The sequence below is a fragment of the Bacillus rossius genome, chromosome 13 (assembly GCF_032445375.1).
Source record: "Bacillus rossius redtenbacheri isolate Brsri chromosome 13, Brsri_v3, whole genome shotgun sequence".
Classification (NCBI taxonomy): Eukaryota; Metazoa; Arthropoda; class Insecta; order Phasmatodea; family Bacillidae; genus Bacillus; species Bacillus rossius.
In genome coordinates this window covers 11,531,334-11,545,032 of record NC_086340.1, presented here as the reverse complement: position 1 = coordinate 11,545,032, position 13,699 = coordinate 11,531,334, and the positions used below count along the sequence as shown (strand labels likewise).

Below are 13,699 nucleotides of genomic sequence, written 5' to 3'. Positions count from 1 at the left end.
CTCCACCAAAGCAACAATTTTCGGTGTTACTGTATTTCGGCGTTGTGGTACACAGCAGGTTTCTAGCTGTCGGCGTTGCGGTCAATTTGGCATTCGGCGTTATGGTATTCGGAGTTATTGTACGTTCGGCGTTGTGGTATTTCGGCGTTGTGGTAACGACCCAGCGGCGTGTCCTGAACTGGGTGACTGGACAAAGAGAACCTCCTGCGAAAAACACAGTCCAACACATCGGAACAACTGTGCGGCTGCAGTTAGCTTACTGCACCCCACCGAGGTGTCGCCAGCGATAATGAAACCAAACGTCGCACCGCGACATTCCGGCCCAACGCAGGTTCCCCGAAATTTCCATAAGGGGAAGCGTTTCGCACGACGGTGGTTCAAGACGGTAAGAGGTGAGTGAAGCAAACTTGAATATTTTGCGAAGGGGCCCATCATCATTAGAGAGCTGGACTTAATGTTAAACTTAGCGCACACACTCAGTCAAACAATGCATCTGTTTAAATCTCTGCAAAATTGGTTACAACATCATGACATCACGATGATCTATCAACAAAGATAACATTTCGATCACAGACCGCAACTCAACTGATTATTTTTTTAGTCGCTGAGCCACCCTTTCGGTTTTCTTTCTGCTTTTAAAATAAAAATAGTTTTTTTGGTTAAAACAATTATTTAAATACCCGCAAGCAACCACTAAAGGGAGTACAAAGCAGAGCACCGTTCATTAAAAAAAAATGGCGAATGTATCCCAGAAGAGTTGCATTCATGTCAGAAAGAAGTTTATATACTTTTTTTTTTGAATGAGCTTACCGGAGCGGGGAAAAAAAATAATAACGCGAAGCTGAAACAAAATATGAATAATTAATACCACGCACCTGAACAGCGAAATAATGAAAAGAGACAATTTTATTTGAACAGCGTTAATTGTGTCAGTTTTTACGGCAGCACAGCCACTAATTTACGGCGGTTCAAAAGTTAATAGGTTCCAGCAATTCGCACGGTACAATTTAATACAACATTAATTTGGCTTCCCACGGGAACCGAAAAAAAAGAGGGGGGGGGGGGGGACTCAGGCGAGCAGCCACACAAATTAATTTCATTACGGCGGGGAGGAAAAAAAAGTTGTGTAAGTACAGGGCAGGGGGGAAGCTGCTATGGAAATACCGAGCGCGCATGTGACGCTACATGACGCCCAAAGCAGCGACGGCGTCGTATTTAGAACGCACACAACACCTCACTTCGGCTGCGATAAGCCCTTACAATGTGCCAAAAAGATAGAGGTCGCGCTGTTAGTTGCAAATACAAGTTCAGTTTACACTATAAAATTCTGAGAATTGTATAGAGAATTAAAAAAACTCCACAATATATTCATATATGCGGAAAACATTTTTTAACACGAGGCCAAAAATTTAAGCACATGGGGGAAAAAAAAACTTCTTAATCGTTCTTAATCGACACATGAAACTAGTAAAACAAAAAAAGTACACAAAATTCGACTTATTAATATTGTAATTACATTCATTTTTGCTATTACACTACAACTAACATTGTAGCCGAAAAACTACGAAAGCTGGAAAAAAAATCTGGACTCGTTTATCATGGATGTTAAAGCGTTCTAAATTACATTATTCGTGTGGCGTGTAGGGAATAACTTATGTATATGTACATCGTACACACACACACACATTTATACTATACAGGAACAAAATTACAGCAGCACAAAGAAAATTGCGCGTCTACAAAGTCGTAATCCCAATTGGAACTCTATTGGTACAGATGCATAGATATACATATATAAAGAGCTATTTTATTTCTAATTCGTGTGAGGATCAAGTATAGGCATACTAATGAAAATAATCTTTGAAATAAAAAAAATAAACTCTCAGTTTAGTACCGTTTCGCAGTAAATTTTTGGCGTTGGTTCCAACATTACATATTTCAATTTGAACTTGAACAGAAAAAAAAAAATACAATTCCGGTTTATTTTTAGAGAATGCTCACTGCCAACGTTGTCAATTGCCCTTCATTCAAGAAGACACGAGTGCATTATCGTTAACCCTATCCCTTTATGCGCTGCAAAACCCGTATTACAAGAGCTGGAATACGTTGCGAAAAGGGCTCGCGTTCGTACTTCTGTCAAGGGGCGTGGAGAGCTCCCGATTAAAAAAAAAAAATAACTTTCATATCTTTTGATGGGGTTAATTTTTATGCTGGGTGTTTGCTTTATGCAGACCATTTAACATAGCAACGTATAATTTAATGTATAATCCTTGTAATACTGGTTAGATTTCCTTTAAAAACAAACAAATTCACGTTATTTCGAAAAAATAACAAATTAAAAAAATACTACAAATTAATAAAGATATTAAACGTAATTTTTTTATTCGAATACATTTGAAATTTAAATATCATTCAAAATTCCAGTATTGTAACTTCCTGAACTTAGGGATAACATTTTGTGTTTCGGTATTCGGATATGTGGTAAAAAAAAAAAAAAAAGTTCTTCATCGAGCTAGGTCCGAGAGCTGGACTTTTTTTTTTATATACTCGGTTGCAAAAACCACGAGCTTTCCAGCGCCCGAAACAGAAAAAGCGGCGGAAAAGCGAAAAGGTGGCTCATGCCACGAGGGGTCACGCCTATATATACTTACGTGTGAGGTACTGGATGTACGGGAAGACGGAGAAATTGGCCCCTGGAACGCATCAACACACAGCAAGGTCACACACACGCGCGCGCGCTCACACCCTGTATAATGCCACTCCCCTCCACGATAGTGGTGGAGGAGGAGAAGGTTAGGCCAACCACTTCAGACGTTAGTTCTCCGAGGGAAAAAAATATATATATTCTTGGTAAAAAAATTTTCCGGTAACTATATTTCAGCATATTTCTAAATAAAATGTGGTACAATACCTACTATGTGCCCGTAGTCACTTGTGGAGCAGAGACTTGGAATGTAGACAAGGATAGAAGCTGGGAAGATCAGAGCAATAGGAATTTCGTTTATGAGGAGTGAGACAGGATCAGGAATGAGATGGTACAGGACTTGAATAAGATAATTGAAAAAGCAAGAATGAGATGGTACGGCCATGTGCAGACAATTGGAAAATACAGACTGCTAAGGAAAATTATGGGAGTGAAGTGCACAGGAAGAAGGAAGGTCCCAAGGAAGAACGAGGAGAGAGAAGAAGACTGGAATAAAAAAGGAAAGAACGAGGAATGGTGGGGGACAGAGGAAGATGGAAACATTTCACTTTCTGACACGGTCACAGACTGTAAGCAGATGATGATGATGATGATGATTATTCCCGGTGACTGACCGAAAATTATTCTGCAAATTCAGGAATTTTTTCTAACGAGTTAAACTTCCACAGAAACACACACATAAATTTTATCAACATTTTTTTACACAAACAGAACAAAATAAAACATGCAGAAATTAAATAATTGTTAAACGTATATTAACCTATATTAAATTATTTAAATCTGTGCTGGTAATGTAAAAAAGTGTACAAATTTCCGGAAAAATATATGTGGTTACATTTTTCAGACTATTTTTCCAACTCGCATCTCTACCGACAACGCTCCACGATCGTCAAGTTAGTTTTACAAACGCCCGCTCATCATCGCAAAAATAACAGACGGTTATGCCAATACATGGACATTAATTGCTTAATATTTCATTGCCGGAGTCCTTCCGTTCATAAAGTAAGTCAGGAGCAAGGACGTGAAAGTTACTTAAATTTACACTCCTAAAAGGCGAAGGAAAGGTTTCATATTTTAAACGTGAAACACTTGTAACTGCTCTAAAGTGAGAGAGAATTCACTGCGACTGGAAATAAACGAGACTTTGAGTGACTGCAAAAAAAAATTAATAACTCAGAAACCAATTTAAACAATGAACTCCACGAATTCCGCTGATATGCCATTCAAGAGACGCTAGTTTGCCCAATTTTTCACTTAGTATCCGAATTCACCTGAAGTATACACTTGTAAGTACTTGTTTCCAGAAGTGACTTCAGGAGGATTTTCCGAACTGGAAGTTAAGTATGCAGAATGCAAGTAAAACGAATCTGTGTAATTCACGCGTACTTCGAGTTAAAATAAACAAAAAATAATAATTTTGTAGGCCATATTGATATATCATTTACGTAATTTAAAAGCTTTTAAAAAATTAAACACAATTATTATAAAGTTTTAACAAACACATGCACATACATACCGATCGTAACTACGAAAAAAAAAAAGATAGAATCATAAAGTAACTGCCGTAAATTTATGTTGCATAAATGAAGTTTAAAAACGTACCATTTTAATATTGTAATCCAATAAAATTTATTTTTGAAAAAATTAAATAATAGCAACCCGTTCGGCTAGATAATACTGTTTCAAGTGGCCTGAAATTGAACGCGCCCGGAGTAGCCAAGTAGGTACGCCACAAGGGCAAATAAGTACTTAAGGCACACAAGTGAGACTTTAAATCGGACACAGCCTTAGGTTGTCCGGACTTGGAATTAATTCTCAAGATCGCGCGCAAAAAGATCGCGAAGATCTAGATCCATCCGCCTAACACGTGGTCGCCGGGGATTTGTGCCGCGCTCGTGACCGCGCGACGGACGCGACGCGAAAGACGCGATGCGACAAGGAGAATATCGGCGTTGTTTTGAACACGCCGTTCACAACCGCGCGACACACAGAAACAAACAACACGATACGGAATGTTACTTGTCGTCGTCGTACGCAACGCATGAACGACAGCCATCAATGTTTTCATGTTTGTCTAGACTGACCTGTTCGAGAAAAAAAATTGTTCAATCCACGTTCAACATTTATTCCGAAAATTCAATTTTTACGTGAACACATTTAATATATTTCCTAAACAAACATAAGGAAAGAACACAGTAATAATATTACCAATATACCAGCTTAACCAACGTTTAAATGCCAAAATTCACGCTCACTTCAGTAAAATCGCGCCCGCGACGCGATGCAAATTGAACAAACTTTCTAATAGCGAAGTCTGTCTCGTCCTCCATTTATGTCGCGCTGAAATCACAGATGTCTGAAACGTGATTGGTTGAAAATACATTATACTAATTGTGTTAATCTCATCTCCCAGCAAAGATCCTTTAATACGCTCCCAAGTCGGTGATACCGAGTAGGTCAGAGTCCACTATAATCTTGGAGATACCGTCGTTTCAAGCATTTGAGTAGACATCTTGGGTCCACGAATTAAAATTGATAAAAATAAACAAACTCACAGTAATAAGGCGAAATACTGAATTAAATTTAATTCTTATTTTATAAACGGAAGTGTCCCAAAATATTAACAGAAGGGGCAGAAATATGTGGAATTAAAAACTGTTCATTGTGATATCGCCATGCATGGTAAATAATGACGTTTTGAAACATATATTTTTTTACCAAACTGAAACAGCCCATACAATTTCAGTTTCAGCTCAGCTGCTTGAAAATATTTCTCAGTGGGTTAACACCATAGTTTTCGTAATCGCGGCCACGCCGTAGTTACGGTATGTTGTCCATAAAAAAAACTCGGTAGGATGCGCGCGCACACACTCAAACAGTGTCGCGGTGGTCGTGGATTGGCTCCAACCCTCTCCTCGCTCGACCAATCACAGCAAGCACACGACAAAAAACAACAGCACTGGTCCCAACTGCGTTGCGATTGCAACAGCCACCAATCATCAGTCGCGTAGATATACAGAGTTCTTGGTATAAAAAAAATTCACTTACATATTAACCGGGTTCTGGACAAACGACAATGAAACTATAGAGTTAAGGCGGATTCAACCGTTGCGCCATATTAAAAATACCCATGTCTCAAGCCTAAGAATTATATTGCGTATATTTCGACCGACATACTCTAGAGAATAATTTTTTTGTCATTTTATAACAAACGTTCCAGTTTTATTTTGCTTCACTTTCATCAGAACATGCTCCATCTTGCAATATATCTGGAACTTACAAACGATATTTTTCGTTAGAGGGAAGTGAACAGAAATACGCCACATTGGGTTCAGTGTTTTAAGGCCATAATTAATTAATTTCAAATTTAAAATTCAAAGCATATCACAAAATGTTATGATTAGAGACTTGGAAATTTCGCGGATTCGTAAGGCGCCAGAAAAAAATTCAAAGCCTTTTATTTGCTCTACCAACGTTGATTTTCTTAGCGAGAACCATTTTGTTCTGGTTAGTCGACAAAACCTGATTAGCTTGAGAATCTCGTAGCTGGGTATCGCTAACTTATTGTCGCACGGCGGCGTGTATGCGTAACTGCGGTCCAATCATGAACACAGTGCGAGAGTATGCATTCTAGTTTACGACCAAATGAATCCGTGAAATTTCCGTACCTCTAGTTATGATATACTGGAACGAATGGAGACCGGCTGCTACAAACAGACTACCTTGTAAAGTCACCGGCATTTAACATCCAGTTAATTTCTGAGGATGACTAGAACTGTTACAATACTGTAAACATACACAGTCCGACAGTTTCAGAAAATCTCCCAAAAATAAGCAATGCTAAGAACCTCATAAATTATTTAAGACGACATATAATTATTTATATCGCCACCCTTCAAAACATGCAGTTCTCTTCTAAAGTGGTTTACCATCTCCCCCTTCCGTAAAATTACACACACTTTCCTGTTGAAAGACTAGGTTCTTTTTTCATGCGAAGCGAATATCAAATCGAATTTTTAAAATATTCGCAAAGTCGAATCGAATTGCGAATATTGTTCTCGGCGAAGCTGTTTAAAGCCTATTTAACAAAATAAAAGATTGAAGTAAAAAAAAATTTAACTTTTTTTTTTTTGCTAATCTAAGATTTTCTTTTCTGTTTCTCAAGAATAACTGGAATAGAACAAGAAAAGTAACACGAGACTTGCAAAAAAATGCTCTGGAATGAATATTTAGACGTTATGTACATATAGTAGGCATATATAAATACAATTTGTTCTTTTTAATGTATGGCTGGTTTCACTAATGTTCACACTTAACAATAACTTATTTGAAAATCTATATATTAATAATAATTTTATCTATAATATACAATAATGTCATACATAAAAAGAATGGGTTAAAGGGTTTGTAGGAAGAACACTCGAACAATACTAGACTAATTTTAAAAATGGATCCACTATTATAAATATACATTATTCCAGATTGACATAGGCAATGTTTGGTATTGAAAGATATGTTTATGCAATACGTGTCAATATTTATAACTGGCACTTGCGAAAACACAACCAAATTAACTGCATAACAGATAACAGGTATGTAGGTATAGTGTAATAAATCTTCACGGCAACATCCCCTATGATTTCCCATTTTAATGGGTAAAATAACGTTTCGTATCCACACTGTCAAATAACAACAGTCCAAGAAGACTTCGCGAATACCGATGTACGTATATTTTGAGTCACCTAATAGAGTATCAATGGGCCGGATACTTTACATAAAGTTGATAGTTTTATAGTGATTCTTGAAATAAAAAATATGTTTTAAAATAGGCATGCTCCCATGCAAAGCTCGGTACGACAGCTAGTTAAACATGTGAGAGAGTCTTTCAGTACCTACTAGCCAGTTATGTAACATATAACATCGGTAACGAGAAAATTCGTGGGTTCTCATGTTGCAAATACAATTATAATGCGAAAGTCGGACACGAAATTTAACTTGGAATTATTTATTATAATGTCGAGCGTGATAAATAAATACGCAAATTGTGTTTTCAAATGCATCTGGACGCGAATCACACGTAGTTTCTACACCCGCCGATAGAATTCGCTGCCGGAGCAGCTACGTCGACTATCGAATCGTTCGATTAGCAGACCGAAGTTTTTAAACTACATAAAAAGAAAATAAGTTTTGAAAAAATACTAAACCCCGGCTTTGGACATGATTTTCGATTATAAATTTTATTAGAACACTACCCATCTTGTTAAATTTCACTAAACTGTTATTACTATAACTTTTCCCTTTGACTTTGTGAACTTTGGTTCGCGCCATCCGCCACAGACGGCAGCACCGTGATTACAGATTTCCGTTCCGTTCACGAAATCACTCCTACCAAATGCCGTATGCCTAGATAACATCCATGTGTGTTTTGTTAAACGCTGACGAGTTTTATTTTCAGTGGAATTTTCGTGACTGTCCTATGTTCAAAAATGCGTTTTTCGTGTTACTAGAACCAGCATACGTGATGTAATTTTTCTGATAAATTTTTTATTCGGGGTATCAACTGGTGGCTTATGAAAGGGCGGACTTTGTTGGTTGCTACCGAACGGTCACAGAATACAGCGCACGTATTTGCATTAATTGGTAAAGAAATTCACTTATTGACACTTGGATCAATCACGCGATGTAACAGAAAGAAGGAAAAAAATATATATTCAGCGTCGGTAAAATACAACATGCACTGATGAATGCCTATTTGTACTCCGCGGAGTAGACGAACGACGTGTGAAATATTACTCCCGCATTAAACCACCACCAGCGAATTGAAAATGTTTTATGGCGCAAACATTCCGATCACGCGCGCAGATGCGCAAAAATTGCAGCCCAAATCCGGGCTTTGCGTTGGGAGAGCACGCGTGTGTGAGGGGAAAAAAAAAATATATGTCACGCGTTATCATCGCCTATCCGTCGCTATCGAAGAGGGAGATCTGTTCAGATGAGTGGATAAGTCACGAGGCCGGGCGCGCTGTTCGAGGGATCGATTGTTATAATCGACTGCGCTGGCTCGCCGCTCCGGAAAATCACCAGGCACCGCCATTAGCCCGTGTCCCGTCAAGCGCGTCAAACAGGGCGCTCAAAGTGCGTCGCGTCACATGACAGACAAAAAAAAAAAGCTCTATTTTGCACTACGTGCCACATCAACCCATTACTGAAATTCACTCTCAAGAGAATTAAAAAAAAGAAAAAAAAAATGTACCTAAAGCACATAGATTCTCACCATTTAGATCAAAGTATTCCACCAGAATGCACGTGCTAAGCTGCATGTGAATAATAGTCTAATGGATCCCTTAGCTAAGTGATCCTCTAGAAGCGCTTCGAAGTGTGCGTTGCTTCCGAATTCCCACAATGGATGCCCGATGCATCACTACGTGCATCCACTAAAATCGGGATTTATAACGCCGAGACACTCGCATCCACTGATGCATCCCTAAACCCATTATCTTCGTGTTTTATTTTGCTTGCATATAATATTACTTCAGATATTCAGCACCAGATTTGTGCTAAAACTTTATAAAGCGTAAGTGTTAATTCAAACAGAGACAAATAAAGACAACAAAAATTATCTAAAGGCGAACTTAAACTTATTGGGATATTTAATGCTCAGTATATGCATTATTTATAGCTAAAATAAAAATATATTTTGATCAATAACATTTACGATATTACATTCACGCTTCATTAATTTTTTTTTTTAATTGTTCGTTGTTATTTACATTGGCTGAATTTTGGTAACATCACCACTCAAAATGGCTACGTGAACATTAGTACGACCAACTGCAAACAGGTGGTGCTAGCAGTTAAAGTACTCGGATAATATCCATCCCCTATAAATGCGTCCTTTATATTGTGACTGTATTTGCTAAGGGATGTATGTGTGTGCTATAGACGCGTACCTATGTAGTCTGACACAGCCCTAATCAAAATATCATTTATTTACATACAGTACTACTCAAACTGCTACGGCGATGCATTCACGCAGAAAATAATTTTCAGGAACGTAAATCCTGTACAGCACAAAAATGTACCGCTTTAAGAGTAATAACTGATTATTTTCCTGAGGAATGTTTTGGATCTATTTAAATAATGTACAAAATTTGAAATCTTATAACCTTAAAAAATATTCCAATTTCATTCGTTTAAAACTTATATTTTTGTGAGTTTCTGAACAGATTTCTGTGGCATCTAAAAAAATATATGCAAAATTTATGCATTGATATACTGCATTGATATATGAAATAGGTTGTAGCAAAAAAAAAAGTTCAGATGTTCAATTTTAAATTATCGTTGTTTCTTTAATATTCACATAGTTAAAAACTAACCAGCAATTTAAGTTAGTTCAAACGTACCAAATTATTTTGGAATTTACGATATTAGTTCGTATTTTCGTAATCTAATAAGTAATACAGTGATGCAAATAAAAAAATAAAAAATCGGAAACATATCAACTAAACCATTTATAATTTCAATGAATATCAAGTTCATGTAAAAAATATTAATGCATTTCACAAACATTAGGCTACGTTTGTTCATGCATTATAATATTCCGCAGGTCTAACCCCCTTAGAAAATCTTAAAATTATTTGTAAAAGTAATAATACGTCATTCGTCTGTTAGTTATTTTTTATGTTATACTTCAAATTTATAGTTGAAATACCTAAACCCGCACTAATTATTTCCCAGAGAGAAATTATATTTCAATTAAACAGATTTTGTGTCATGCTATTATCCTAAAAGGAATTTTTCCTACGAAATGCCTCATGATCAAAAACAATTAAACACGACAATGATAGATTTTACTACAAAATAGGTTAATATGCTGTAACAAAAACCTTAAGCGCTAGGTAAAACGTTCAAACACTGAGTGACCCATTACGAAATCCAATAACACCTAATTTACATGTTACTCTAAATTAAATATAGGTATACACTTACTGCAATTAAATTATGAGTAAAAACATTACACGTTGCCAGTCTAAGATGGAAAAATAAAAAGAAATGGCCCTGACATTTAACACCACACACACACACACACACACACACACAGGTGTGCCAGTTGATACGAAGGATAAAACATACATCCCGGTGATACTCCAGACGAAAAAAAAACAAAACATTATAGTGTTTTGCGTGTACTTATGTACACCCGTTATAAGCTAATTGCCCCCCCCCCCCCCCCCCCAAATGCGGAGAAATATTTCGAAGTTAACGCTTCTATACAAGAGTACATGTAAGTTTTGGACTCCAATCTTACGTAATATTTAAGAGACCTATTGATGTAGTTAGTAAATATATTCGACGCCATATATGTTGTTGCTAATTTTTTTAAGTAATCAACCATTAATAAGTAGAGACCTGCAAAAGTCGCGGTTTCGATGGCCTTCAGGATAGACTTCACATACCCCTGTACACTCGGGCAAATAACGCAAGTTCATTGGCTGCCGACTTGTAAGTCGACTCAGCTGGTTTGTCTGTGATTCGATCCTGTTTTGGTTGAGGGTTTATAACTGGTTGAGATTCGTCCAGGTGAACAGTAAGCCAATAGCAAAATTATCTAAGAGGTATATGTGTTTGAATTCTAGCCTATCACCGAATGAATCCGCGAATTTTGCAGGTCTCTATTAATAAGTAATAAAATAAAAATATGTAAATGATAAATGATACAAAACCGCACGATGAACGCGCAGTAACGAGGCCGGCGCCCGTCAGGAGAAGAAAGCCCAGCGACAAGCAACGCGCGGCGAGCGATGACGTCACGGAGTCGCCGGGCGGGGAGGGGAAGAGTGACCGGCCGGACCGAACCACGTCCTCGGCCAGCCACCGTCGGCGGCGGAGATTGACGGACGTCTCGGAGACGCGGCGACAGGAATTCATCGCAGGGCTGAAGTCGTGGATGCTTTGAGGCGGGGGGGGGGGGGGAGGGTGTTAGGTGGTGAGAGGGGGGGGAGCTTCATAAATCCCCGCAGACGCTCGAAGAAAGGCGCGCCTAGACGACGCGACGCAGAGAAGTCTGCGCCATCGATCCCCCCACTCCTCCCCCACTCCCATCAACACCCGGAGCCATTCCGCGTCTGTTGTCGCGTGACTCCTCTCCCGGGCAGATCTCATCCGTCCCCCCCACCACTCCACCCCAGGGGGCACAATGTACGGGTGTCCCCCCCCTCTCCAACCACCCACCCCCCGCGGGGGCGAGGGTGGATTGGGGGGGGAGGACTTGACACCGACACGACCCGCTGCTGCCGATAAAAAAAAATTTCCATACGCCTCTTTTCATCCGCGCGAAGGGGAAAAGCCTGGCTTGCATAGCCCCGCTATATATAACATTCGTGCCAGGAGCACTCCTTGTGTTGGCTGGCGCGCATACTAACCCCTTTTTTTAAAAAAAAAAGAAATATAAGGCGCTAAAAAACCCCCTACGTTCGTTTTTTTTTTAACGGAACGACGCCGGGTGGTAATTAATTACCCTCACGGCCGCACGAGGTCGGAGCCAACACCAGTTCGGGACGTCAGCGGTACACCGGCTGTGGCTACGCCAAGCCGCGCGCTGTTTCCTCCAATAACCGAATACCAGACGGAGAGAGCGAGAGAGAGAGAGAGAGAGAGAGAGAGAGAGAGAGAGAGAGAGAGAGGGAAAGGAAAGGGTCATGTGGTAGGCTTGGGAACGTGTGAAAGCAGCCAGGACGCTCCTTCGCAAACACATCCCGATCCGTCGTGCGTTCTTCAGGCCTCGTCAAAAAGTCCCCCACGTTCTTCAGAAGTCTTCAAAAAAAAAACGATGGACTGACTGGCCTTCCAAACCCACAAAAACAGAATGCTGGCCATTGACCGGCCGGCAAACTCCAGCCAATCAAATAAGCCCATTTCCTTATTGGTCGAACCACCCTCAGTCAACTAGAAGAAAAGAATCCTCTAATTGGTAGAGACCGGAAAAATTCGCGAATTCATTTCGCGATATGCTAAAATACAAATCGTTTTACCTCAGTGCTGCCTCTGCTATTGGTTCACAACTCACCTGGATGACTCTGGGCCAATGAGAAACGCCCGACCAAAGCTTTATCGAATCACAGGCTGCTACGCTGGAACGTCTCACAAGACAGCAACCAATGAGTGGGTGGCATTGGACCGAGTGTACGTAGAACTGTGGAGTTCATCCTACAGGTCATTGAAACCGCGTATTTTTCCGGTCCCTACTTATTGGCCAAGAAAATAAGATTTTTACATACATGTCGTTGAAGATATTTACTAACCACTTTATTGAGTTTCTTAAACACTACGAAAGCTACGCTACCTTTTAATATATTTGTCAAACTGAAGTTCGCAGTCTAAAACTAACATCTAATGTGTAAAGAAGTATTTATTTCAAAATATTTCAGCACATTAAAACCAGAAGAAAAAAAACCCTTTCGGCACAGTCTACAGGCGTAGGTAAATTTCGAAGTAACAACTTAGTCTGGCACAAAAAAAAAAAACTATATAAATTTTTTTAGAAAATCGCACCATGGTAACGGCTACAATAGACAGTCTTTCTTCGAAATCTACCTCAAATTTATACCCGGTAAAAACATTACAACGCTGAGATAAGTGACGCCGCTCGTCTTGCGTTCAGTTTACTAATATAATAACTACACTATTTACTTGAATTTCCATAAATTTTTCCAGAATTTCAAGTGAATTCCCCACTTTCCCCGACAAGTTTTTAAGTAAACGATTTCCCCCTAATTTTCCAGAATGTAGACACAATGCCGATGTTTTTGGGCGTTGAAACATGGCGAAGGCGAGGTAAACTACTGGCCATTGCCTGACAATTCCTGACTGCACCTGCACTATTAGGGATTACAGTATGTTTACGGACTTTTTTTTTTAACCAAGAAAGGACCTAGATCAAGGAAGAGTTCTTCGTAATTCCTTCGTAGAAAATACGGCGTATTCCGCATTGCGAAT

General features: G+C 39.1%; 1 protein-coding gene across 4 annotated transcripts in view; it reads right to left on the bottom strand.

The window, feature by feature from the left end:
- LOC134538240 (tyrosine-protein phosphatase Lar) overlaps positions 1–13,699 on the bottom strand; it is a 1,248,834-nt gene that overhangs the window by 250,756 nt on the left and 984,379 nt on the right. For 3 of the 4 annotated variants that reach the window (XM_063379387.1, XM_063379386.1, XM_063379388.1), the window contains one exon: positions 2,652–2,693. The exons of the other annotated variant lie outside the window; for it this stretch is intronic. In XM_063379387.1, coding sequence (XP_063235457.1) covers positions 2,652–2,693 — 42 coding nt within the window. The remainder of the gene's footprint in view (positions 1–2,651; positions 2,694–13,699) is intronic. 4 annotated transcript variants of the gene reach the window in all.